The sequence below is a fragment of the Dermacentor variabilis genome, chromosome 6 (genome assembly GCF_050947875.1).
Source record: "Dermacentor variabilis isolate Ectoservices chromosome 6, ASM5094787v1, whole genome shotgun sequence".
Lineage (NCBI taxonomy): Eukaryota > Metazoa > Arthropoda > Arachnida > Ixodida > Ixodidae > Dermacentor > Dermacentor variabilis.
In genome coordinates this window covers 129,083,766-129,107,277 of record NC_134573.1, presented here as the reverse complement: position 1 = coordinate 129,107,277, position 23,512 = coordinate 129,083,766, and the positions used below count along the sequence as shown (strand labels likewise).

Here is a 23,512-nt window from a genome sequence, read left to right as displayed (position 1 = left end):
TAAAATAAGCCTAAAATTACAAATTAAATATTACGTGGCGTAACAATTGACAGCAGATGTTGAAAAACACAATTTTAAAACGAAACAAAAACCGAATGTTATTGATCATCATCAAAACGCGCGCATGCGCGCTTTGGAGCTGTGTCGCTGGGCGCCTTTACACACGGTGCCGTCGTCGTAAGAAGTAATATCTGCGCTTGAAGTTGTCGTAAAAAATTTTTGCTTCGAAGAGGATCGAGGACTGCGTCGCGTGATGTTTATGCGAACACTGCACAGGTCCCTGTCGCCGGCAAGGAAGACATTGGCTATCGTCCCCGTATCCTCTGCGAGCTACCACGAGAAGGCAAGTACACGTACCGTAACTGCGCACTAAGGCATGCGTGTATTGATTATTAAACTGTCTAACATTGCCTCTTCTTAACGCGATACTTTTTAAGTTATTGTGCCTTTACTCAGCATGGAACGTAGATTTCTGAGCTTATTCAGCCGATACTTTCTTTCGATAGTTCGTCCTGATCCGACCATGGCCAACATTGCCATGACCGACTTAGATGAGGTGACTGCGTCGACCGCAAAACGAAATAGATTACTGCATGCCGTTTTGAAACAAGAAGGTCTGCGCACGTCACCTAAAGATCCCGAAGAGTATTTCTTTTTAATTGCATCTTAGCAACAACCACTTTATAATCTGCGCCTCCGCTAAAGTATCCTGGTTCGTGCTGGCGTGGGTTTTTTCTTCTATTACTAGGTTATTGACCACTACGAAAATCCTCGCAACGTTGGATCGCTCAATAAGGACGACAAGAATGTTGGCACTGGTCTTGTCGGCGCCCCAGCCTGCGGCGATGTCATGAAATTGCAGGTAAACTTTATCCGTCGTTGTGATCGTGATTTCGGAATCCGCGCTTGGCCTCTTGGCCGACGCAGGATCACGACGCCATGACGGATACCGCGATGTAGTTTCAGCGTTGCACTCACATCATGTTTCTCACCACATGTCAGTTATGACATTGAAGCGTAGCGGTAAAGTGCCGTTCCGAACTTGTCGCGCTTGTTTCAACCAAGGTAGCACAAACTCACCTAGAAGACATATATATTTGGGCTTGTTCAAGCCAAACTGTTGTCTACGATCCGGCTTGTACACGCTGAGCCTTAGAACTCCGCATGCACTCCTGATGCCAAGCTAATGCTCCCTCCATATTCGTCTTGGGGAAGTCTTGGGAAGCTGTTTCTTAGACTATGTGTAGAAATCGCGTATGAAGGCTTATTTTGCTTGCCCGAGAAAATACAGGCTGTTTCAGTGGACAGAAAGGTTGACTGTTGGTCTAGTTGGTCGTCCATATTTGAAGTAGTAGCTTAGCGCGAATAAAACCATGGAAACAGGAAAGACGGACAAGGGCAAGGGCAAGTGCTACTCACAACTGCTTAATGGAAGGTAGGATAGTACATCTATATATATCCTCTTGTCACGCATGTGCCTACCAAGCAGACGAGAAACCGGTATATGCACATCAAAGGCAGTTGTGCAAGCAGTTAAATTCGGCATCTAGCAATGTGATAGAAGGCTCACTCACACATCTATCTCTATTCTTCAAACACACTTTCAAACTTTTTAAAAAATTTCCTGTGGCAGATAGCTCAATTCTGATCCATGAGCTGGTCTACTTGAAGAGGTGGACATTACTCGCAGAAAAGAATGAAATGCATGATCGACTAAATAGCAAAAATTCACTAATTAAGTTTCAAACTAATTATTTTATGGCATATATTGTAATTTACAAATTCCAGCGGTTGAGACTGCAAGGCACATCCACTTGAAACAAATTGTGTGGATGACACTATTTGCGAGATATCCACCATCAAACTTGCGGTAAAAATGCACTGTCATTCCACTAAATTTCCGAACGAAACATCACTTTATGCATTGAAGTACAAAAGTAACTGGTACTCCAATGCATTTCTACGCAAAGTTAGGGAATATCTCAAAACTGGTGTCATCCTGGGAATTCGTTCCTAGTGGATCCTTGCGAACTCCCCGGATAGAATTTGTAAATTGCAATATGTGTCATATGGTAATTAGCTAAAAACTTAATTAGGGAAGCTTTTTTAATTATTCATATATGAATTTCAATATTTTTGCACAAGTAATGTCTGCCTCTTCGAGTAGGCCAGCTCACGGACTAGAACTGTGCTATCTGCCGCAAGCAATTAAAAAACATTTTGAAAGTGTTCACTGAAACAACCGGTATGCAATCTGCACTGTAAAAAATAGTTTAACTAATGCATATGTTGACTATGTGCTAATGCAAATCACTGGTATGCTTTTCTTGGAACCAGTGTCATGATTCAGGATGTCTAGTAAATGTACATGTATAGAATATGACTGGTTCTAACTTCAAAATTAAAACATGCTAAAACCTACTAATCTGAAAAACATTCAGTATTATGGGCTAAATGCGTACTTATGCAAAGGCATACATTACTTAAAGCACTTGCGTAGATTCCACAATTTGGAATAAAATCTGTGAAGGTATATCATTGAGAGCCTTTGTATAATACGCAAACATGTGCACATACGGCAGCCATGTCACTTCAGCACCAAAATGAAATTCATCACGAATGAATTGTCTCGCAACAGCATAACACATTGCAAGTGAACAGCACTTTAGAAATTCGGGTATACTGCTAACACAAGGAAAATACATGCAGCACACAAGGGTGTTGAATGAGGCAAATTCAAAAGACATCTTGTAAAAATACTGTAAAATGGCTTTTCTATAGCCAGCATTTTAAAACAATATTTAGGAGGCAAGAAAATCAGCAAAATTAAAATTTTTATTCTTGGAAATTACGTACATCTACTTACCTTGCACTGATTGTGACTAAATTTATACATAGGTAATGACTGACATACCATGCTTTGCGTTGACTGACTAGAATATATATATTATAAGTGGCATGTCTAGAAAAACTGACCCAACAGCTGCATCCTAACAAGACTAAGGTACAGGACTAAGGAGGACAAAAAAAGGCATGCCAGCTTGTATCAGGCCCAGTGGCTTTTGAAGAATCTGTGCCTGTAAAAAAAAAAGCACTCATTTAGAGTGAAACCAGCAAATAAGAGTTGAATGCTTAACGTAAACATGATTAAGAAATAATCTCTGCGTATAAAAAAATTGCAATGACACTATCCAAAACGATACTGTTCCCCTTTGACAGCTGTCAAGTGCATATTTATAACTCTATAGTTTAAGTAATGCATGCACCATTTTCAAGCAATATAGAAATTCCATGCTAGTCATGAAATTACAATATTTTAGGACCTCAATTAATACTCATGGTGCATAGTTGCTTATCTTAAGCCTCACTTTTCAGTGGCTGTCCTTGCAAGATTGAACAATAGTATAAAAAACAAATACAACAGTAACAAGCACCATAAGTAAGGGACCAAAGATTTATTTATTTATTTATTTTATTTATTTATTAGATACTGCCAACTGCCTCTTGGCAGTCCAGGCAGGAGTGAGTGTTATACAAAGTCGGCACTGCAAGTCGAAATAACAAAAACATGGGTTACAAGGAACCATAAAAAAATGCTTAAATATACAGACTATTGCATCGGGAAAGGCAGCATGTACAAATTTACATAAATAGGAAAATGGTGATTCTAAAACGAACACGCTTCATTGCAAAGATTGTACGGCAGACACAAATGATTCAACCGAGGGCATACAAGCGACTTCTTGCGGTAGAGCATTCCACTCTGTTATAGTTCGAGGAAAAAACGAGAAGCGATAAGCAGTAGTTTTAGTCGGTGGCATCACAAATATAAAAGTGCAGGCATAAGCATAATGCCAGAAGAACGGTATAATTCACTCTATAATTTAATATGCCTATTCAGGCTCACCCAAAGCATCTCCCATGTTCTTTTGCTGCTTGGAAGTAAAGTTATTATAGTGTTCTTTTACTTTGCATCTTGTTGGCAAGAGGCCCTGAACACCAATTAAAACTGCAATAACTGCATGTCTTACATCGGTGTTCCCAAAATTTATTGTGTCTGAAGTAGAATACATCATAATGAACACAAGTTTCCACATGATGACAGTAAAGCATGATGTCGCAACAGCATGCTTAGATGGTCCTTGGATTGTTAATAGGTATTTGAAGATCACATGTGACAGTTGATTTAAGTAGAGTTTAGAACCCTAAGACAAAATATGAATCATATAATGTGCTCTTAATTTTTATGTAAAACCAACAGTCAATTTTATTGGAATGTAAACATGCTGCACAATGCGGACTTAGTCAATAACATTAGTGTAGTTTAAGTTTCTGAATAAAAACTAACTGAACAATAAGCTTAACGTAACATGCACTTCTTAACCGCTCGCAAACTGCAATACTTCAACCAGGCGACTGCTGCTTGGCAAATGACATCGGTCGCCACATTTTCCCACGTGGGATAGATTCGAATAGCTTCTGGAATACCAAACCATCTAGTCAAACAATGCAGGTAACACACAGTATCAGCAGTCTTGGCTCACATCCGAATCATTGTCACATACGAACAGTTCTGCAATTCATAAATTAAGTTTGCGGAAACTAAGTTCCGTGGAACCGCAAAGGGGAGAGAGTTTCATATAAAAACCCAACTGTAGCTACGCAGGGTGCATGACAATTTTCTCTTTAAACTGTGTCCATCAATATTTTTCTCATTCCGAACACCATGAATTTTGGGAGTAAGATTCACTACACTTATGCCCAGTCAAACAACAGTCTTCTAAAGTGACCTTCAGTCAGACTGTAGACATGCAGGTCTGAGCCTCCTTTTCTGCCACTGGCCTTGACCGCTAAAGTTTCCACTCCAGCTGTCTGAAAATACTGGGTAGGATGCCCGCAGTGAAGCATCTGAAGTCTCAGCCTCCCCATAAGAGAGAGCTGTCATGTCTGAAAAAAGAACAAGCATGACAGCAAAAAGAACTCAAAGCTAAAGACACTAACATACACAATATGGCTATTGCAATGGCTGCATGAAGGAAGTAATGAAAACCCCAGAAAAAGTAAGGCAGAACAGCAAATGACACTGGACTATTATACATTCTCGAGAACTTATTATTGCATCAACATGTACGCACAAAAACTGCAAAATGTAAACAGTCGTAGTATAAAAAAAATTTATAACTGAACCTACTGTGTATGCAACAACTAAATAACATGAAGCCACAAAATGTCAAATGCCTTCAGGTAGCATGTGTGGGTTTATTGACCAGTTGCCTTCACCCAAAAATATCATGTATTTGTGATGCCTGTGGCAGACAGGATGTTCCAGATCTGCTGTGAAGGTTTGTGAGTGGTGGCACTGGCTAACACTCCCAGGGTTAGTTCTAGCACTAAAACATAAATAGCCCAGAAATGGATGAGAAAATGGTGCCGCTGCAGCTCAATTCGTAAGAGAATCGTACGCTTAATGCGAAGACATGGGATCATTGCTCACCTGCGGCCAGTTGTCTTTTTCATCCATTTTCATTTCCATTAATTTATCATTGCTTTAATTCATTTAGTAAGTGCATGTAATATCCCCAATGTTGTGCTAGGTGTCTTTGTTGGCTTCTTACGATATGATTAATAAAAATTGGGCCCTTCTGTTCCTTTCCTTCTCGGTAATAAAATAATGAAGTTACTTTATCACGCATACCACATTTTCATAGCTTGTGCAAGGTGGTTTTTTTTTTGTTACACCTGGCACAAGTTATAAAAACATGCTCATATTGTAAATTCATAAAGCTCTTCCTTACAAGGTGACATTGAAAAGCAAGGTCGGAGCTCACCCTGAACTGAACCTTACGGGACTATCTTTTGAAAGCTGAATTCTGATGTGGTAACATTTTCTTAGTTCTCCAAGGGCATCTTGTAATTGGCCATTGCCATTCTGCCAGTTTTGTTGCGAACACTAAAGTTGCTAGAAGCCTTTTTATCTTGATGTCTTAGTCTTCCCATGTCTTTCATTAGTATGCAAATGTCTGAAAGCACTTAAAAACACTTTTAAGGGCATTTGTTTTACATAGACGAAGTTGGTGTGCCATGATTGCCAAGCCTGTTGAACTTGTTGATAATGTACTTAAAGCACTTAAAAAGACAGAGCTGAGCCTAGTCTGGGCCAGCTTGGCCCAGGCTCGGCTGGGCCATGCTGGGCCAAGCCAAGTCTGGTACGCTTGTAGCTGACTTTTGTTTCCTTGGAATTCATGCGACTTGTAAATTCACGGCTTCCTTGTGGGCACATATTGTATATAAACGTTGCTGCTTGTTGTGTTGCACATCAAGTTGAACCCGTTAACTACGAATTTACAAGTTGTTTTAGAGTGATGTGCCGCAACATTTTGAATTGCTAATTTGAACTAGATCTTCTTGATGTAGCGAAGAGATGTGATATCGTAAAATGCATCTGATTTTACGAGATTTACGTCCCACTGCAAGCCTTAATTGTTTTAAGAGTATACTTTCAGCATTTATCCTTGTAGTTAATTATGAAATGCATAATTACAATTTATGTTTATGAACATAACTCTTTTGTTCACTTTAGATCAAGGTAGATGAAAGTGGCAAGATTATCGATGCCAAGTTCAAGACATTTGGTTGTGGTTCGGCCATTGCATCCAGCTCCCTTGCAACTGAATGGATAAAGGGAAGAAATGTGAGTTATTCGCTCAAACTTCTGTGGACCAGCTTGGGAGATAGCTTTGTCAGCCTAATTTGCTGCGTAATGTTACATGACAAATTTTTCTGTGGATCGTGCTGACATGTTCTTTATGCTGTATGAAGTAGCTGTATGAAGGATTTGGTGCAAACCAGATGACACAGGATTAGCATTAACATACGAAAACTGGACGGTCTCTGGCTTCAACTGAATATTATTTGGTAGAGATTTTATGTACATGCATAAAATATTGCCTGTGAGGTGACCAAATTATAAGAAATTAACTAAGAACTTGGCTTTCCATTCCATGAGTGATAGGGAAGTAATGCCAATGTGTCCGTCACCTATTTATTCATTTAATTTTGATGTTGCTCTGTATGTCCTGTCTCATTGCTGAATCCACCATGGTGAACCAAGAGAATCTCGAAGCAGGCTAGTTCCTGCTCCAAAGTTATCCAAGGATGATAATTTTAATTTTAGACCCGCCTTGGTTGCTCAGTTGCTATGGTGTTGGGCTGCTGAGCACGAAGTCGCGGGATCGAATCCTGGCCACGGCATTTTGATGGAGGTGAAATGCGAAAACACCCGTGTACTTAGATTTAGGTGCATGTTAAAGAACCCAGGTGGTCAAAATTTCTGGAGTCCTCCACTATGGCATGCCGCATAATCAGAAAGTAGTTTTGGCACGTAAAACCCCATAAGTTTACAATTTTAGTTTAGGACAGGTGCAAACTAGTTAAGCCACAGGGGTGGCATGCACTGACAGCAAGTGCTTGTACTAGCTTGAGCACATGTACATGCGGCTATTGAAAATGATGCTAGGGCCCAGTAAGCTTGTGCCATCAGATGTCATTGTGCAATTCACACACATGCCTAATGGAAAAATGTGCATGAACAGTGTTTGGACGAAAAGATATGAGCAGTCTGAATTGACCTCAGCATGATGGAAATGAAACAATGTGTATATCCAACCATGACACTGCATTATGTCGTGTAAATATTGTGAAAGGGCTGACAAATTGTGTCTTTTATTTATATTAGTAATGGCTTTGTGTATGATTAATTGCATATCAGCAATATGGTTATGCATGCTATGTGTGGCACTAGTGTTCACGTAATGTCTTTACAGTAGAGCCCAAAAAAGCACAGCTTCTGTTTGATTTTATTCATGTTAGGAAACAGAAGTGTGAGGGCTACTGTACTACTCTACAGTATACAAAACAGCCTAAGCAACTTGTTGTGCAAGTTAATAATGAGATAACTGAGTGCAGAAACAACTATCACAAACAGAAAAGAGTGTCTTCTCCCCTCCCTGCTATTTTTTCTTGCACTGTTGCCACTTGTGCACTGAATTCTGTTAAGGGCCCTGCAACTTTCCTAAAGCCACTGTATTTGCTCTAGATTAGTCTGTACATGGCAGGCAAACATATGTTATTGGATGCAGAAGGTTCAAAATACAAGAAAGAGAAGCGATGCCTTCGACCTGAATTATCACAGCTGTCTGTACACTGTATCACTCTCATAATGGTGCTATGCAATGTGCCTAATGGCAGCAGGGCATTTGTGTTACATGGACGAAGTTGGTGTGCCATGATTGCCAAGCCTGTTGAACTCGTTGATAATGTAGTTGCCATGGTTACAGTACCTTTCCAGTGGCGCTGCTGTACTCACCTATGCTTCAAACTGTTTACCACTGTGTGGGAGATACTGAAACCCTGATAATTTAAGTAGCTTTAAGTAGATTTTACGTAGCACTCAACTCAAAACGAAATGTGAATTAAATTCTTATCCGATCATCACAGTTGCAGTCCGTGATGTCTCGGATGCACAAAATCACTGCATTGAGACAGTGCAATTGGCAGTGGTGGGTATTCTGCTACAATTGCTCCAATCTGCTACATTTCATTAAAGCTGCTACACCCATGCTACAAAGCTGCTCCAGGATGAGCTGCGCCACGCGCTATCGGAGGCCACCGTGAAGTGAAGTTGTGGCGAAAGTCAGGTGGCAGTCGCCACCACCCTTGTGTAGAGTGCCGTTGCATCTCCTGCCATTGATAAAGCTAAATGAGGTAAAGGGTCGCTCAGCTAACCTGATCTAGTGCGCACTCGCTCATGTTCACAGTCAGCCATTTGGAAACTCTATGCGCCATATTTACTGGTTGTTCATAGTTTAAGAGGATGTTCTATCGGGCCTAGTAGTGCATGCTTAGCACATTACACTTTTTGATGTAAGAGAGGGAGAGAGTGATTGTAGAGAGGAAGAGGCCCGCATTCATACTTATCGGTAGTCTGGCCTTGGGAGACCTGTTCCTCAACCGACAATGCGCACTTTGTGCATTTGTCACTGCGGCTGTGTAGATGGTGGTGTCATGGTCCACCCGGCAAACTGAAACTTACCCCCTTGCATGTTGTTATTTGATTTGATATGTCGCACTTTTCTTTGTGTGCTCGTTATGCAGCACATTTGTAGCACGGCTATTTTACTAGCTGGGCGTCATTAGGCCTACAACAAAATTGGTCAAATGGTAATCCTGTATATCATGGCACTGTATTGTTGTGAGTTTTGTGTGACTTTGTGTGTCGTGCTTTGCCACATGGGACGCACAGTACTTCCCTTTTCAAATGTGTTGGTTGACTCAGTGTGGCCTTGTGATTGTTGTAACTTGTTCATGAGTGATCATGTACGCGGATTATCTTCCTCGAGAATATTCGCAATCATGTGTGCCAGTAGTGTGAAACAGTTTTGATGCACAGGAATAATATCTGACGGATAACCATTAAGAGCCATCATTGTTGACTGCTACAAAATTTGCCCTAAATCACCATTTTTCTGCTACAAAATCTGCTCCGACACGCTCTTGGCCATTTCCACCACTGAATTGGTGTTTCTTAAGACAGTTTCTTGGGCATGCAGCAGGATCTTTTAAGTGAAACAAATTTGGCTTTGATTCTTACATTATGGTTAAACAAATGAGAGTTACTAATACAAGTTTCTGCTTATGTTAGTGAGCAGTTTCAGTTTGTGATAAACTAGAACAATTCTGAGGCAGTGTAAGCCATGTCAACCGTGAATGTCATGTTGCTGCTCTTTTTTTTTTCAGGTGAATGATGCTATGAAAATTAAGAACACAGACATTGCTAAAGAGCTGAGCCTACCTCCAGTCAAGCTTCACTGCTCAAGTAAGTAGACATTTCATGCATTATTACTATACTCCACCTTTTATCCTACAGTGTGGACTTATGAGTGTTGTGACACAAGAATTTATGTTGAATGAAATATTGAAGAACTATATTCTGTCGCACACTGTACTTGCTGTGTAACAAAAGCTACGGGCTATGTCAGCTAACCAGGGAAGCCAGTGTGCTGATAGTGTAAGCTTGTGATGCAATCAACATACTGTCACGTAGTAGTGACGGTGAAGAAAGCAGCAATACTGGGAATGAAGAAACTAGCATTTTATTGGGCGAACTTGTTCCCTCAAAAACAGGCTACACTCAAAGAATGCTGACAGTGGCAAACACAGTCGGTGATCGGCGAAAATGTGATCTGCCGGTAAAGCGCGTCCACTTTTATGCACAAGTCATCGAAGGTTCTAGAGTAATCGGTGGTGTCCGTTTGTCCTCCTGAAAGTTCTGCACAATTCGCGCTGTACATGCAATCAGATTGCACCGCTGTGGTTGCGCGACGAAAAGTGGAAACACTAGGTGCTAACTGACGTGTACGCAATAAGCTGGTACGATTTATGTGGATACAAAACACATTATGTTCAATGGCTGCTGAGTCGAGGATTTCACTTCACTACTTTTAAAATGAAGCTACTGTTTACGCGGGCACGGTTTAATGAGGTTTTACTGTATAACCAATGCTAAAGCATGGAACAGAATTCTTTTCCAGACTTGCGGGGTGCCCTAGCATGCCCCATAGCTTTCGCTGCACTGGAAGTAGATTGTGAGATGGATTATAGAGGCTCTGGAATTTAAGTTTTTAGTTGTTGCAAAGTGTGTATTGTAAGATAATATTCCTGAATACACACTGGAATTTCTAACAAGGTTCTTTCACTAAGTAGTTTGGGTTTCTGGTTTTAGAAGTCAAGTGAGATTGGTGAAGCATCAAGCAGGAAGAAATAAAGACAAACAAGCTGTTCCAATTTTGTTTGATGTAAAACTGTTTGAGCATTACGGGAACAATTTCACATGCTAAATTTGTGAGAGCAGCCACACTTGCTCACGCATTCACATTTCTTTGTTCGTAATATTATGTCATCAAGCCATCAACATCGTTAAGTTCAAAACTAGTGAAAATTGAAAGTGCCTTTCTGCATTTTGGCTTTATTTTAGCATTTGTGATCAAATGATATCAATGCCTTTTGTGAAAAGCAACACTCTGGGAAGTTTTTGAGCATGCTGAAAATTTTGCAACATCCTAGCGGCACACTTTGGAAAGCATGGTGTCTTATTCCTGCGCCAATAATCACTTCTGTGCGAGAATCATCGTGAAAAAAAAAATGGCAGATTCATGGTCAAGTGAGCAGAATGGCTAAAGCAAGGTTTTCTGGTGCTGCTGTGTTTTTATGCCCACAATATTTCCCTCTACATAGGTTTTGGTCTGATGCAAGCATAAAATATTACTGCATATAATGTTTTCTGTTAACAACTGTGCAGATAAAAATTATATTTATCTTACAAACAGTGATCATATTTAGCACTGTGTACTGTCATATGTACACATTGATTCTTGCTGCTAAAGGTTGTCTGCAAATTGCAGATATAGTAGCTTTATTTAACAGATGTGTACTGTAGAAAGGAAGCACTGATGCTTTAAGAGGTAATGTGCTAAGCTAGTTTGTGCGCAATGTTAGAATTGGTAAAGTCTTGATGTATTTCAGCAGAGCCTGAAAGTGCACTTGATGTGCACACAGGAAGTCTGATAGTGCTGGTATATAGATTTGTAGTATTTGCAGGGGTTGGCATTATAACAGGCCTGCAAATACATTTTTATGTATGGCACATGTCTTGCCATAATGCTCAACTGTGTTCACCCAGTAACGTTTTTTTTTACCTGTTGCACACTGCTGCTTTCATAGGCATCTAAGTTATTGGTCCATGAACTACAATGTCATTAGTTTCACTAATTACATGTGTTGCTTGTTATTGTCTAACTGACACTGTTGTACTGAATTGTATGGTGGTAAATTGTGCAACTATTTAAGCTCGCTGTGTCGTTTCAGTGCTTGCTGAAGATGCTATCAAGGCAGCTCTCAGTGACTACAAGCGAAAGCGGGGTGAGCAGGAAGTACCGAAGGCAGGCGCAGACACCTCTGCAAGCAGTAATGGCTGAGGGTTTGTAACGTTTGTTTAGGTTGTAGAAAAGTGACATTTCTTGGACGTGTCATCGACATGTAGCTGCCTCTCTTATGCAGTAGAATAAAGGGCAGTTTGCTGAAATGAACTGAAGTTGAATGTACGCTGTCCCTACCCTAGACATGGCAACAACTCTTCTGACATGCACTCATGTGGCAACATGTAGCAAGGTTTTAAACTGAATAGCCTTGAACAGAATGTGTGGCTTCTAGAGTTGTACGTGAACTTGCTGTTAGTAAGCCATGTTGGCGTTGCAGAACTATTTCCATTCACCACTTTGACTGCTAACCTGTTTACTGTAGCTTGAGTTAGGGCTTTCTACATATTTATTTTTGCATTACACAAGAATGCACACATTCTGTAGAACACAAAAAATGTCAACAAAGCTTTCTTCTTAAAATGGAGCTTCCTGCAAGCATGTATCATGAGTACAGAGCACATATGCTCATTGTGAGGAAATGTGGTTTGATGAACACTTAGGGAGCACATGAATTTTAACACCAGTGCAAGGGAGGACTAAATAAGCTTATCTTTTGCTGGTATAAAGACCACTTAAGGTGTAATTGCATGTCTCAACCATAGATCAGTAATAGGAAAGGGCTCATAATTAATAGGTAGTGAAATTTGGCCCTGATAGAAAATTTTTGGCTTTCAACACCCACTGTCACATTCTCTGTAGAAACCACAGTGCCCCTTATAGTGTTCGTTCAAGGGCATAACTTTTCTTGCTGATAGAATAAGCAGGCTGATGCTCTTGATCATTTTGCTTGGTATGTATTTGCGAATACCAGGCATTAACTTCAGTTCATCAGATACATAGGTGTTCTGCATGATGAGACTGACTGTGTATGTCAGGACTCTAATGTACCAATCTGAGATAATGTTTCTCTTCGGTGTCCGTTCAAATCAAAGTGGGGAGGTGTTGGGCAATTTTCAGTATAGACAAATTGTATGCCAAATCGAGTTATGAAAATGTACTTTTTTTTTCTTTTTTCTGTGGCAACGAGAATGACTTGTGGGTGTTCAGTGTAGCTTTCTTTTTAGTCATACTCAATATGTAACTATTAATGACAGTGACTCACCAGAGGTACGAGTAGAATCGGTTGTACCTCAAGGCTCTTTGTTGCTGCCTTTACTTTCCTCATTGATATTAATGACCTGCCTAATCAAACCACCAGTTCTGTTTGTTTATTTGTCGACGATTGCATAATTTAGCGGAAGATAACTAATGATTCTGACATGGTTACATTACAATCAGATTTAGATAATGTAACAACCTGGTGCTCTCACTGGGACATGAATCTTAACGCCTCAAAATGTAAATTCATGAGAATCCCACTTAACCAAGTAACTTTTCCTAATTACAACGTTGACAACATCTCACTCGAATCTGTGTCATGTTATAAGTACCTTGGAGTGCACGTTACAAATAATCTCTCATGGAAGCAACATATTGAACATATTACATCCAAAGCTAATCGCATCCTGGAGTACCTTAAGCACAATTTTCCGCTGGCACCTTCTTCTCTAAAGCAACAGCTAGATGTCACCTACATTTGACCTAATCTAGAATATGCATAATCTATGTGGGACCCTCATCCATTAACACTAATTAACACCTTAGAAGCTGTACAGAATTGTTCTGTTCATTTTATTCTCGACAATTACCAGCGCACAAAAAGCATAGTTAGCAGGAAATTTGCCCTCAAGATATATCCCCTTACCAAATGCAGAAAAATCGCTTACCTTTGTTCCATAAAATATGCCATTCAATTCTTACACTCAAATCGCACTATATCAAACCAACTTCTTCTGCACACTTGGACCATCGTCATAAAGTGAACATCCCATCCAACAGAAGATCTACCTATACCAACTCGTTTCATCGAAAAGCATGCCAGGAATGGAATCGCCTGCCAGATCCACTAGTCTGTATTATTAACACGATGACTTCCGTAACGCGCTTACTAGCGTTATCTAGTATAATTTGACTTTACTATATTGACACGTGTAGAGTAGCTTTTTCTTCCGACCAATAGTGTTTATAATTTATTTCCATAGTATTACTCACCTAATCTACAAACAGTTTACTTTGTATTATGATTGATCTTCTAACTCTAACTTTCACTATGTGTACCATGCACTTATATTTCATCTGTATTACCCGTCTGTATTATATTTCGCCTGTATTTTTATGATATGTTTATTGTGTCGCTCTAGCTTTCGTTATTTTCACATTGGACTATGCACTGTTGTCTGATTATTGTGTTTTGTTCTTTGTGTAGTTGTCTGTATTTATTAGCCCCTCCTCTCTGTAATGCTTCATGTAAGCCCTGAGGGTACTACAAATAAATAAATTAATAAATAAACAAATAGTTAAGAACAACAGCACTTCACCTTGTTCTGTCAGTAGATGTATACCATCCCTTGCTTTTTCTTTCTTCTTAGTTTGAGTTATCCCCTCTGGTAGAGGGAAAGAATAACTTAGATGTTGCCTTAATCCCTAGCCCAGGTCTCAGCTTCTGTGGTGATGATCACATCCGTGTTGTCGATCACCTCACGTGTGTGATGGACGAATGGCAGCTGTCACAGCTTCTGGAGTGTTGGGGAACTGCCAGACCATTTCCCCCAGCCATCTGGGGTAAGGACAACATGTTTATGGAAAGGGGCTGCTGCTGATAGCTTTTATGGCTTGCTGAGATGTTGCAGATGGTTCCTTTGCTAGGTTGTGCTACAGGCAACCTAATTTAAGGGCAGTATCTGACCATCACTGTTATAGACATTTTGAAGACTGGCAAGCAGGGCACAAAAGTACAGGAAAAACTCTACAAGATGTTTCTACATCATGAATTTGACTCTGTTTCTTTTCCAGAGTTTAGCAAGTGACCACTTTAGCTTCAGAACATGCATTTTTCTAGAGAGAGTGCATGCCATTGAACACTTAATATTGTTGCACATGTCATTATTCTTATTGTAAGCAAGGCGTGCACATTAAACAGAAAAAGCCAAGTTGACTCTTCTTTGCTTTGGCAAGTGCCTGTTTTGTTTCTGGAACGTGAAGCAGGAGTGAAAATAAACGAAGAAAGCATTAATTTACACCACAACTTCCTTTTTTTTTTTGCTTTTCTGAATGCCTGTTTTGCTTCTACAGCATGAAGCAGGAGACATTGAATAAAACCACTCATTTTACAAAATGACCTGTTTGTGTTATAAGTTGTCACTGCATTCGGTCTTGGGAAGCATGCTCAAGATAAGCACACTTGTCCCTGTAAGCATGCTGTGTTGCCAGCTGCTTTGTTTGTCAGCATGTCAGCTACTGATATGCTGTCAGATAGATACTGGCTGAATGGTCCAACAGCACACAGTAGCTACTATGCATATGACAGCAATGTAGACACTGCTGTGAATTCAGCTATAACATCTCCATAACTGTCGTTATAGAACTTTTATCCTTTCCATGAATAAATTTCAGCTTTGGTGTATTCTTTCCACATTATGCCCGTCAGTGAGAGGACAAGCAAATACTGATGGTAATGTAGTTAGGTGCAACTATTTCTCAAGTGGGGTGCAAACTGCACACCATCTATTCCCCTCTCCCTCTCTCTCTCTCTCGCACACACACATTGCTTAAATGACAACAAACATTTTTCAGTGTGGACCGACCTTTTTTGGTAGCCCTTCATAAAGGTTGGTCCACCGACCTATTTGTCAGGCTATTTTTGTAGTTTGCTTAATCAGATAGTTAGTCAAGATTAATTTACCAACTTATGAAGCAACGAAGTTAGGAAAAAAATTTTAATTAGAAAGTTGCAGAGCAATTTGCAAAATGTCCAGTTAAACAGTTTCTAACTTTCTATTTATTAGGCATTAGTGTTTTTCCGCTTGCTACAGATGTCTGCGGAATACAAAAAAATACCATGTGACATGTTTGCTTATACGTAGAATCAAATGAGTGGTCACTCCATTTTCAGAGAATGTACATCAGCCTCACATATTTTCTCAAAATACACTCTAACCATGAACATCCATGTTTTAATACCGTTAACGATATGATGTGTGCTACACTTTTCCATAATCGTCCCTCTGTAAGACAGCCTTTCTCGCTGCTTGTGAGGGAGCTTAGTGGTGAAATGCATGTCCCACTCCTCGAACGTCGATTAATGCATCTAAACAAGCTGTTACCTCCTTGGAAGTGGCAGGTGGCGGAATGTGACATATCCTTTCTATAAGTTACAAAGCGCACTGCAGAGCTCAAAATCCAAATGCATTTCCTAGAACTCCAGTACGAGCACTCCTGCACAGAGTTCTGCAGAGACGCTTCGAAGTCACATGCCGCAATGTCTTATGTAGGCATCGGCCTATCCTTCTCGGAATCCGGTGTGCTGCATCCAGATAAAATATCTTTACGGCTGACGCCTATGCACTACTGTTGGCTATGAAGCATATAACAAAATCAAAACTCCAAAAAGCAGTTATATATACAGGCTCCCTAAGTGTCATGAAGGCCTTGATGTCACTCTGTCAGCACAAAAAGCCCGTACCTTTTGAGCTCTATTCCATCTTGTGTAAAGCATATCCAACTAACCAGCATGTCATTATATGCTGGCTGCCTGGCCATAGGGGCACCGAGGGTAACATTCTGGCGGACCAGATGGCCTTGCCAATTGCATCGCATGCTGTTAATCCTACCGCTGCTGTCCCTGTCACAGATCTGAAGCCTTTCTTACGAAAGAAACTGAAAAACCACTAGCAACGCATGTGGGACGCAGAAACTAATAAGCTACGCGTAGTAAAGCCACAATTAGGTTTCTGGCCCTCCGCTATGAAATCACGGCAAACAGATGTCCTATTCTGTCGTCTCAGAATAGGACATGCATTTGGCACCCATAATTTTTTACTTACTGGAAATGAACCTCCAACCTGTGGTAGATGTGGTGAGAGGCTGACCGTCCTCCACGTCCTTCTGGAGTGCTGGGAAGCCGAAGCTGTGAGAAACATTTTCCTCTCGCATACCGCTGTTGTGTCCCTCTTTACCCGGCTATGTTTCTTGGTAAAGAACCGCTTTTTAACACCAAAGCAGTCCTCGGTTTCTTGAAATATGTTGTTCTACATGTTATAAGTTCATTAAATTCATAGCGCATCCTATTTCCAGAGGATGCCGCTGTGATAGTTATTTTGTATAGCACATGCCTCCAAGCCCTTGTGTTTCAAGGGCTCTAATGCGGCAGTAATGCTCTAGTCAATTTTAGCATCTGACATATTTTGTACATCATATCATTCTTTCACAGTGCATTTCAATGCTCATAGTACATGTCGTTAGTCATTGCAATAATCTTATTATACGTAAATTTTACGCAATTTACAGCGACTATATTTAGGCCCCTTTACAGCCACGTCACATCAACTTCATAGAACTCATCACTCCACTACAAACTCATTAACACTAGCATGGCGCTCCTTGGCCATACCTGGCCCTTGCGGCACTAACCACCACACATTAAATTCAATGTGCACCCAATGCATAATACATAGGAGTTTTTGCATTTCACCACCATCTAAATGCGGCCACTGCAGCCTGTATTTGCTCCCGCCACCTTACCCGCCGTGGTTGCTCAGTGGCTATGGTGTTGGGCTGCTGAGCACGAGGTCGCGGGATCGAATCCCGGCCACGGCGGCCGCATTTCGATGGGGGTGAAAACACCCGTGTGCTTAGATTTAGGTGCACGTTAAAGAACCCCAGGGGGTCAAAATTTCCGGAGTCCTCCACTACGGCGTGCCTCATAATCAGAAAGTGGTTTTGGCACGTAAAACCCCAAATATTAATTAAATTAATTAATTCCCGCCACCTTGTGCTTAGTAGCATAACACCGAAGCCACTAAGAAACCACACCACGGTGGGTTGGATATATTGTGAGCACAATATTTGCATCTCATCTTCTTCATCTGTACATATCATAATCATCACGAGCTGCGACGACTTTGTCGTGGCGCAGAATCTTTGAGAATAAAGAAGTTTCTCAGAAGGAGTGGAGTTTGCTTCTTGTTCCCCAAGACCTCTCCCTGGAAGTCCACTCGGGTCATCGCATCACTCCACCATTTGCTGCAATGTCAAGACCCGCCCTGTACAATTGATGCTGCCATCTCTGCCCAGTCTTCTGTGTGGACAATCAATAGCCGTCAGCAGGACTCCAAGTATTCGCTGGCTTAGACGGTGAAGGTGCTGAAGATTCACTTGAGAACTACGATTGTGTCAGCGACTACAATAGGTGGGACAACTCTCACAAACTTAGCTACGTCCCTTTCTAACTCTCCAGTGTCGCTAAAGCTTGGTTATTGAACCATGAGCCTGACTTCCCTGACTGCACCACTTTCATGCAGAAGTTTCGTGCTATTTTTGGCATTCCTGCTATTCACACTGAAATTTATAAAGAGAAGTTCAACCAGTGTGTTCAATTTTCTGAGGAGTCATACGTCCTACATTGAAGATGTCCTTGCCCTGTGCAGGCATGTAAACTCCGCTATGTCCGAAAGCGACTGCATCCTTCACATCATCGAGGGAATCAACACTGTTGGCTTCAGTGCCTTGGTTACACAGAACCCTACCCCCGTGCCAGATGTCATCACCATGTGCCAGCGCCTTGAAGAACTGCAGTCCCTTTGTGGTCATACAGATACTTATGACGGCCATCTCCCTACAGACCTGCGCACTTTGATTCATGCCATCATAAGTGAGGAACTCCACGCACAGTGCTCTTGCTGTGCTTCTGGAAGTCCAATATGAAAGATATTGGAGAGCTTTTATATAATTGTTTATTAATTTCCTATATTTTATAACACGTTGATATTGTCACCCAGTATCCAAATAATAAACTCAAAGTAATTTCTTACTTGGGAAATTCAAAGTTTTCAAGAAAAGGTTTTGAACTTGATTAAAAATCAGTTGAGCCTTGTGTTCAGCCCTCAATGCAAAATTATGCAACATGATGTATATGATAGATGAATACAGTAAAATTTTATCGATGAAATTTAATTGAAGTATTTTTTGCTTTCAGTGAGAAAAAAAATTTCGAAGTTTGGTCCCCCGACACCACTTGGCTCGGTCGCCTGCCATTGCCTCGCACTCCATCTTCACTGCACTGCACGCAGCAGCATGTCCACAGTTGATACAGTGCTGCTGCCAATCTATTGCATGACAGTACAGGGGACCTGTCTGAATGCCAGGCTTCCAGTAAGGCTGCTAAACTTATAGGTGCTTAACTACTTGAAACTATTGGGTCAGCGAGTGTGAAGCGAGTCCAGTGCGAACATTGAAAAGTGGTGAGGGTACAAAGTTAAGTCATAGTGGTGACTTTGACTGTGGTTTAATCTCTCTCGTATTGTGGGAAATCTGCTTTCATTTTTTTCAATGGTGGTGGTACCTGGCTTAGTTGCAGCATTTCAAGTCACATGGTATGCTCTTATACTGTCCGGAGTGCTGTCATGTAGCGATTTGTCATTAAACTTGCAGTTGTTGTTTGTGTTGCATACTGGTGTCTTTGATTAACTATGTGTTCGTTTCGTTATAGAATGCATTAAGTTTTATCTAGCAGAAATTATTTATGTTCGCAGAAATCGTTGAAGATTATCCAAGTGAATAGCTGAGCTTGTTGTTGATGAGGGTTCATCACTCAGTTACTGTAGATCTTGCTCTTTCTTTGGAATTTGTGCAGTATAGTGTTGATGCTCTTTTTCGGTGCATGAATGACCATATTAATCCAACTCTTGGTTGAGGCAGTCATTGACGTCAAAGTACTTTTTGGCACCATTTGTCTAGCCTTCCTGGTCGGCCTCTTCATGACAGGTCTTGACCACATTTGGTGTTGATCTTTTTCTTCAGCACAGTGTGCAGCGTAGTTTTGGCATGCATTGTTGGTGTGTGAGTGACGGCATTCTTCTAATTCTTAAGTGAGAACACGCTTAGGTGGCATTCTCAAAAAACCTTTAATTTACTACAGCGGATACAAATGCAACACTCTTTCTTGACACAAAGCAAATACTGCCATTGCTGCAGACTGGATGTGACAAGTCTCACAATTCTCCCGTCTTGTGTGGTAAGCCATGTCACCTTGCGTGTCCTGTGTCCACCATTCGCAATGTTTGCTTCGTGCCAGGAAGGCGAATGTTGCATTGGTGTCTGCTGTAATAAATGAAAGGTTCTTGAAAATTCCACCAAAGTGCGTTCTCAACTTTCTACATTGTCCCCTCCTGCCACTGCACTAGCATTGGACATGTGTATCACAGACTTAGTTACCAACGCGATGAACAAAGGACAGTAGCCCTCTACCCCACTCTTACCCTCTTCCTTCCGCTCCTCTCGAGAGTAATTTACCGCAACAAACCAAATGGAAGGGAAAAAAAAAGGATCCCACTTAGTGGGGGAATCTGTATTCTGCAGAGAATTTTGCAACTATCTATAGCCTCTTGTGGGGTTTCGCACTTTCCAGATTGCACAAAGTGTCCTTATAAGACAAGCAATTGTGTGTGTCACAGCAATGACAAGACGATGGCACGGCAACAACGTTGGCATGACAGCTACTGGGATGACGAAATCTGCACCTTCCGAGCAGCACTGTTCTCGTCTCAGAGCCACGGCATAACACGCTTGCTAGAGAGTGACAGCATCGGGCGACATGGTGTCAGCCCGTCTTCACATAAAACAAAGTTCTGGGTCACTCTGGGAATTTGGCAAAGGCACTTAGGGAAAACCTGGAAAACTCGGGCACATTAGAAATGACAACTTCGTAGACACCCTGGATACTTCCTGAAGTGATATTTGAGCACAGCTTTATACGTGTTTTCATTTAGCAATATATTGAGGCAACGAATTTGAGTCCGAAATGACTAAATCTCCTGACTAAAGTAGCTGATCAATATTCGAGAATCAACAATGCGAGATCAGGGGCATTCCATGCGCTCAAGGTGAAGACTGCTCAGCTATCATGCAAACCATTGGAAAAAAATTGGGTGCCGTGTTTTGCCCAGTGATCTCGACGTTGTTCACTGGGTTTCCACAATATCGGAAAGCCGAAAGAACCTGAGCACTCGCTTTTGCTCATGCAGAAAGAAAGCAGAATTCATCAGTAAGGTACAGAAAGCAAGACTTCACCTCAGTAACATTGGTGTTTCCGCAACGCTTGATCCTCCTGTGTTTGTCGATGACCATCTGTCTACAGAGAATAAGGTGCTCGTTTCGAGAGCTCTAGCGTTAAAGGAGGCAAGGAACTGGAAGTTTCTTTGGACCAATAACTGTTAAATTAAGGTGTTGAAGACAACGGACAGCAGGGTCCATTGCATTGTTCACGTATCTGACCTTGCAATAATTACCTAGCTGCATGCACAGTTCATAATGCTAATTCTTTTGATCCCCAAACATGGCATCCTACTTTTCTGTCGACTTTCTCAACCAATTTAAGTCGCAGTGATTTCTATCGCTAATTCATTTTAATGCTAGAAGCCTGCGCAGGCACTTTGACAGCATAAACAATCTACTCTCGAGATTTCGTACTGCTTTTACGATTATTTGTGTCTGAGACTTGGCTGTGATGATGATGCTCGCAATCTTTTTTGTTTCCCGCATTACAGTTCAGAGTACTGCCACAGACAAAAGAGCAATCATGGTGGCATTGCTGTCTTTGTATCGACTGGTGCAACATATCATTGACATTGTAGACGCAGTCTAAACATAAATGTCTGCAATTGCATATATGTATGGCTCGAACTTGACAACCAGTTTCTTAATTTTGACAACCAAAAACTTGTATTCGGAGTTATTTATCACTCCCCATGCTCATTCACCACTGAATTTTGTGACACACTCACTAAAATCATGGAAACAAAAAAAAAATTTATCATCATGGGTGACATAAATATTAACTTACACGATAAAACAGCCTTTCCTCTACAAGCTACTCTAGTATATTTCATAATTCTGGTTACGAGTGCCTAATTACCCAATCAACAAGGTGTAGTAGTAACGTAGGTATGCTTATTGATCATGCACTACAAAATTTGCTGCTTAAGCCTGAAGCAGGTACCTTGAGTGTGGATGCCACGGATCATTACCCTATATTTTTGTATTTCGATTCTCTACCTTGTGTTCGCAGCATTTCTGCTTTCACTAAGCTTGTTTTAGATAGAAATAGATTCATTGATGCTATCACAGCTATCAATTGACCCTTGGTAACTGATATTACTGACTCACAGAGACATTGTCGAAAATCCCAACTTTGTTGCACACACTTTGATTTGAACTCTCACTGATAGAAATGCAATAAATAAATAATAACTTCCTCTCAAAGACCCTGGTTGAATATTGAATTATTTAAAGCGTTGCGTATGTGGGAAAACCTTTATGAAAAAAATGAAAAAGCAACCTTTTAATGTCCGCCTGCTTTGCAGGTACAAAAAAAATCTGCTCTGCTCTCAATGCTAAATTGAGGGAAGCCGAACGCCAGTATTATAAAAAAAGAATTACTGAATGTAGATCAGATAATAGTAAAAATGGAAAATTGTGAATGACTTCTTAAACAGAAAAGTCAAGGTTGATCATCATATAACTAATCGGGCATGAAGATAGGGTTTATGGTCATCCGAAAGAAATAACTGATGCCTTCAGTGGTTGCTTCAATAATTCTGTGAACAAATTGCACGAATTCAAGGCTTCCATTACTCGTCTTCCTCATTAATTTTTCATGTTGCCAACACCTCACAAGGTACTTCCTCTCATGCGAATATTGAAAACCACAGCATGACATGCAGCCTTACCATATAAATATGATTGCTCATCTGATATCAGATGTTCTTTGTTTTAATAGTATATTCAAATCGGACATTTTCCCAAACGAGCTAAAACGAGGAAAGATTACTGCTGTTTAAAAAAAAATGGTGGCCTCTCAATAATGACTAAATATAGATCCATTTGCATTTTGCCTTTCTTCAGTAAAGCAATAGAAAAATTGGTGGTAATACGACGGAAGCCTTTAATGGCTCATTGTCAAGGTCATCTGCCGTTAGCAGAAACTCGCAGCTTTCCGGCCTCCTGATTGGTCTCTTCTGTGTCGTGACGTCAGTGTCGCTAGGCGCAGGTTTTCGCCTCCTGATTGACTCGCATGCGTGACGTCACTGTCAAGTGCGGGTGTCGGGGTGGTTCGGCGCCGCGCGGGACGACTCAGGACATCGGCACGCGTGGCGGCCGTGTGTTCGACGGTACGCCCTGACGTCACTGTCGTCCGGCGCTTGAAGTGGCCTCCCGATTGAGCGCTGTGTGGCTTGACGTCACTGTCGCGAGGCGCGCGTGGCGACCGTCTGCTTGATTGTGATGTGGCGGTTGCGGTGGCGGCAGTTTACTTTGCGGTATCGTGTGGGAAGGATATGCCTCGTCTCGCCAAACCAGTGTCTCCCAACACGCGACGTGCGGCA

The 23,512-nt window shown here is 41.1% G+C and overlaps 1 protein-coding gene across 4 annotated transcripts; it reads left to right on the top strand.

The window, feature by feature from the left end:
- Window positions 1-124: 124 nt before the first annotated feature.
- On the top strand, window positions 125-19,579 carry IscU (Iron-sulfur cluster assembly enzyme). Of its 4 annotated transcripts, XR_012829052.1 has the most exons (7): window positions 125-343; window positions 749-862; window positions 6,581-6,691; window positions 9,796-9,874; window positions 11,923-12,034; window positions 14,563-14,696; window positions 19,108-19,579. XR_012829052.1 is itself a non-coding variant. In XM_075695773.1 (6 exons), the coding sequence occupies exons 1-5, from the start codon at window positions 254-256 to the stop codon at window positions 12,030-12,032; spliced, it is 504 nt and encodes a 167-aa protein (XP_075551888.1). In that variant the 5' UTR covers window positions 125-253; the 3' UTR covers window positions 12,033-12,034; window positions 19,108-19,579. The 4 variants fall into 4 exon arrangements, 3 of the variants coding, with proteins under 3 accessions (XP_075551888.1, XP_075551886.1, XP_075551885.1); XM_075695773.1 differs by lacking the exon at window positions 14,563-14,696; XM_075695771.1 differs by lacking the exon at window positions 19,108-19,579 and having other exon boundaries at window positions 14,568-14,696.
- The last annotated feature ends 3,933 nt before the right edge of the window (window positions 19,580-23,512 follow it).